General features: G+C 40.2%; 2 protein-coding genes across 3 annotated transcripts in view; both read left to right on the top strand.

Annotated features, from left to right (window-relative positions):
- LOC109844478 lies at positions 475 to 1,625 on the top strand. 2 transcript variants are annotated; one of them, XM_020413534.1, is made up of 2 exons: positions 475 to 801; positions 1,027 to 1,625. In XM_020413534.1, the coding sequence occupies exons 1-2, from the start codon at positions 489 to 491 to the stop codon at positions 1,485 to 1,487; spliced, it is 774 nt and encodes a 257-aa protein (XP_020269123.1). In that variant the 5' UTR covers positions 475 to 488; the 3' UTR covers positions 1,488 to 1,625. The 2 variants fall into 2 exon arrangements, with proteins under 2 accessions (XP_020269123.1, XP_020269131.1); XM_020413542.1 differs by having other exon boundaries at positions 1,030 to 1,625.
- The window catches only part of LOC109839758 (chitinase-like protein 1), a 6,908-nt gene continuing 5,234 nt past the window's right edge, over positions 2,445 to 4,118 (top strand). Inside the window, exon 1 of the mRNA XM_020408287.1 lies at positions 2,445 to 2,932. Coding sequence (XP_020263876.1) covers positions 2,611 to 2,932 — 322 coding nt within the window. The 5' untranslated portion in view covers positions 2,445 to 2,610. The remainder of the gene's footprint in view (positions 2,933 to 4,118) is intronic.

The following is a 4,118-nucleotide window of genomic DNA, read 5'->3' on the forward strand; positions in this document are numbered from 1 at the left end:
CTGTATAGGTATAGCATATTTGCAATCTAACGACATGATCACACAAGCTTGGCATTTATACTCATAGGTAACTATTAACCATTCTGCCAACTTAATCATAAAATATCATGACATCATTCTACCACCTTTCTTTGAGTGTTACATTGTAGTTCTAGATTACAGAAGACTGGTTTGCTAAGTTTTTTCTTTTTCTTTTTTCCATGGTTATTGTCGTCGAGCTCTTCGGTATATAACTCTAGACATGGTCAACAATACCCAACAACGATATGAAATATTTAACGGGAAAAGGTTCAGATTCTAGAGTCATGTTACAGTGCCAAGAGAAGCATCAACACAACTGTATTAGCCCAATAATTCTATATTGCTCACTGGCATCCTTTAAATCATGTGCTATGAGATCACACAAATCATACTTTTCACAGTATAAATATCACTGGTCCTAGCTTGCTCATTGAACCTTACCAGAATCACGTGGATCGCCGAGAAACATGAACAGTTTGACATTAAAGAAGTCAAGAAGGTTCCTCTCATCCAAATCTCCGCCAATGGAGCTTGAAACCATGAAAAAACCAACTCAGGATGATGACTTTTTCCATTTTAGCCATCCATATCACCCTCTAGTACTAACTAACCTACCCTATCTTTTCACCTGCAACGGATGCAAAGAACACGGTGCGGGCAAGAGGTACAAGTGCGAAATATGCGAGTTTGATCTCCATGACTTTTGCGCTCTCGCTCCACGGTCTCTACATAACCATCCTTTCCATCCACAACATGAGCTCTTTTTCTGCGCAAAATCAGGTAAACTTCAAGATGGCGCGCATATCCTTTTCATAGGCTGAAATCTAGACTACATTATGCAATGATATTTTTCTTCTAAATTCTTCTTTAAAATGTGTTTCTTAACCTGAGTTTCTCTGGTATGTCATCTTATAGTATTTTCCAACCTTTCATAACTTTAAAATTATGATGAGAATCAAGGATTATAATTTTGTTCTCTTAACATCTTTATCCACGATGTACTAGTAGGCGGGCGCTCAAAATGTGACATATGTGGCAAGGCTACCAAAGGATACTCGTTTCGCTGTACTCCTTGCGGATTCGACATGCACCCTTGTTGTGCTACAATGAATCAACAAATGAATTTCCCACCTCACCATCATACTCTAATTCTGTTGCCATGTATGGCGAATGATGCAAACTTTGTCTGCGCAATGTGTAGAAGGAAAAGATCAGGCCAAGTTTACACTTGCTTACCTTGTGGATATTATCTACATGCGATATGTGCAAAGGATATGGTGAATGGGCTCTACGTCCATGGGATTAAGCCACATGAGAAATCAAATTTGTTTGGGAATGCAGCGAAAGTCGCTAGTCATGCAATTTTGGGAATTATTGGGGGGCTGATTGAGGGAATTGGTGAAGGGATTGGAGAAGCTTTTATGAATAATATTGGGAGAGGTACTAGAAGTGTTGGCAAGAAATAGATATTTGGTTGTGTGGTTTTTGAGTATTTGATTGGGAGAAGGTGTGATGGCTTTTATGGTTGATTTGTGAGTTGTAATTGTGTATAATTAATGTATCAATTGTACTTATCAAGATGATATGTTTGTATAATTAATATAGCATGGGATTGAATATTGAATCTGTAAGATGCCAAGATTATTAGAAATTATGTGATGATATAAGGTTCTAGGGAATTATAACTTGCCTATGTGAAAGAGCAAGAGGTTAGAAAGAAGTGGGGGAGTTCAGTGCAAAGATATAGCATGCAGGTCCTCATGAAAATGCCTCCCTCTAACAACAAAAAGGAGAGAACAAAATTAGCTTCAAGCTCAGTACAAGAGCATTAATTTCTGTTATTTTCAACAGCTCAGACGATTTTCCACAAACCAATTATAATATGGGATGTTTTCACATTTTATCATTTTAAAATATCTATTGTTATATACTAAAACAATTACCAATGGCTACAGAAATGAGAAATAGTACGTAGTTGCTTAATTCTTATTATTATTTTATTGAAAATAACATGCATATTTTCTACTATTAAACTATGCATTTTCAGATTTTCTACGTCATGCATCATTATTCTCACATCGATCATATCAAAATTCTCAAACTGTTTTAGTTTCGACGTGAAACACAAACGCACGCTCTAGGAACTTTTTTGGTGTCTAAATCTTTAATTCTCACGTGTATACTCTAAAAGGCCAAACCCCCATATACTAGTAATACACTTTCAGGCCCATATCGTAACTGGGCTAGAGCCCATGAAAAACAACCTAAGGCATGAATGACGTGGCAGTAAACTCCAGCAGCTTCTGGAATTTACTTTGGGTGACATCCAAGCAAAAGGACCCCTCTCCTACCTCCAACGCCCGCATAAATATCTCTGTGCGACCTTCCAATCGCCCCCCAAATCAACGGCCGATCTTCCACCCGCATAAAAGGTCCTCCCCGCTAACGCCGCATACAAATCACAGTAACAGCTACGCTCCACCAAACCCCGCCACCGACACCCCAACCCCCAACCCCCCCATCTCTCTCTAAAAGATCCTCCATCCCAAGCCCTAACCCTAACCCTAACCCTAACCAACGAAATCACCAATGGCGATTCTCCGGCGATCACCGGCGATTCTCCTAGCATTAACCCTAGCCCTAGCCTTCTCCTTCGCCTCGGCGAAGAAGCTGAAGGTTTGCGATAAGGGCTGGGAGTGCAAGAACAGCATCTACTGCTGCAACGAGACGATCACGGATTACTTCCAGGTTTATCAATTCGAGAATTTGTTCGCGAAGAGGAACGCGCCTGTAGCTCACGCGGTGGGGTTCTGGGATTATCACTCGTTCATTACGGCGGCGACGGGGAATAAGACGATGAAGATGAGGGAGATCGCTGCTTTCCTTGGTCACGTTGGTAGCAGGACCTCTTGTAAGTAAGAAAGATCCTTTTTTTTTTCCTTTTTCGTTGTGGTAGTTTGAGTTGTTCACTTTAGATCTGATGATATATTTGCTTGATTTATTTGAATTTGTGAATTAGAATGTAGTAGTAGGATCTGATGGCCAATTAGGTGTTTTAGGATTGCGAGAAGTGAGTTTTGTGGATACATAGTTTGTGACTGGTGCATTGGGATAAGTCGTGGTGATTGTGTTAGGGAAAAGTATAAAGTGCGCCAGGGTCCATGGCAGTAAATATGCGCCAAGTGAATGTAAGTCCTTGGGTTATTGGACTTCAGGTTTCCTACACAGATCCAAAGGTCGACATCATTTGGATGCACAATTGATGTCATGGACTCATTTCTTAGGCTTCGTTCGGTCGCATGTTGACTAGTTTGTGTTAAGTCTTGCATTGACTATATGGGGAGGGGACACAGGTCCACTGGACACATGGTGTGTCAAGAGAGGAGAGCCCTTGGATCAGTGCAAAGCATGAGAGACTTAGATATTAGTGCACTGATTCAATGACCCTCCTTCTTTTGGCACACCACCTCAACTGTGGACCGTCATTGGGTGAGTTCTCTTACGTCTCTTACAAATGGTATTAGAACGGAACAATGGAGGCATGGTGATATGTTAAGGTCCACTTAGTCCTGCATTGACTAATGGGAGGTCATGTTTATAAGAGATTTTGGATTCTCGCCCTTTAACAGCTAGCTTATAAGATGGATTCTCCTAGATCTTTACAGATTACTTTTTTGTTTTCTGCTCTTGTAGTTAAGCGCATGGTAGAAATTCGATGATGTTTTTTCTTTGGAAGGGTGAAGAGTTTTATTAGTTGATCATCCAAGTCTGTTTCCCATTAAAATAGGTGAGCGGTTAAGGGGCATCATTCGAGGCATCCTCAATAAAAATGGTCAATTGTAAGAAGGGCAGCTAAAGAAAATAACCATGTGGGTGCTAGATTTCTAGCTGAGTAATTCATACGGTTCCAAATTCAGGAGTAAGAAAGGTCTAGTCATAGAGTTAACAGGTTATGATTTGTTGTAGTGAATTGTTTCGTTCTCCAAAATATCCTGTGGAATCCAAAGCAACACCCCACTCTGATGTGAGGGGGATCATTGTATAATTTATCAATTGAGGATCTATGAACTGAAGAAAGAAAGAAAAGAGAGAAAGCA

This window comes from Asparagus officinalis, chromosome 1 (assembly GCF_001876935.1).
Source record: "Asparagus officinalis chromosome 1, Aspof.V1, whole genome shotgun sequence".
In the NCBI taxonomy this organism is placed as follows: domain Eukaryota; kingdom Viridiplantae; phylum Streptophyta; class Magnoliopsida; order Asparagales; family Asparagaceae; genus Asparagus; species Asparagus officinalis.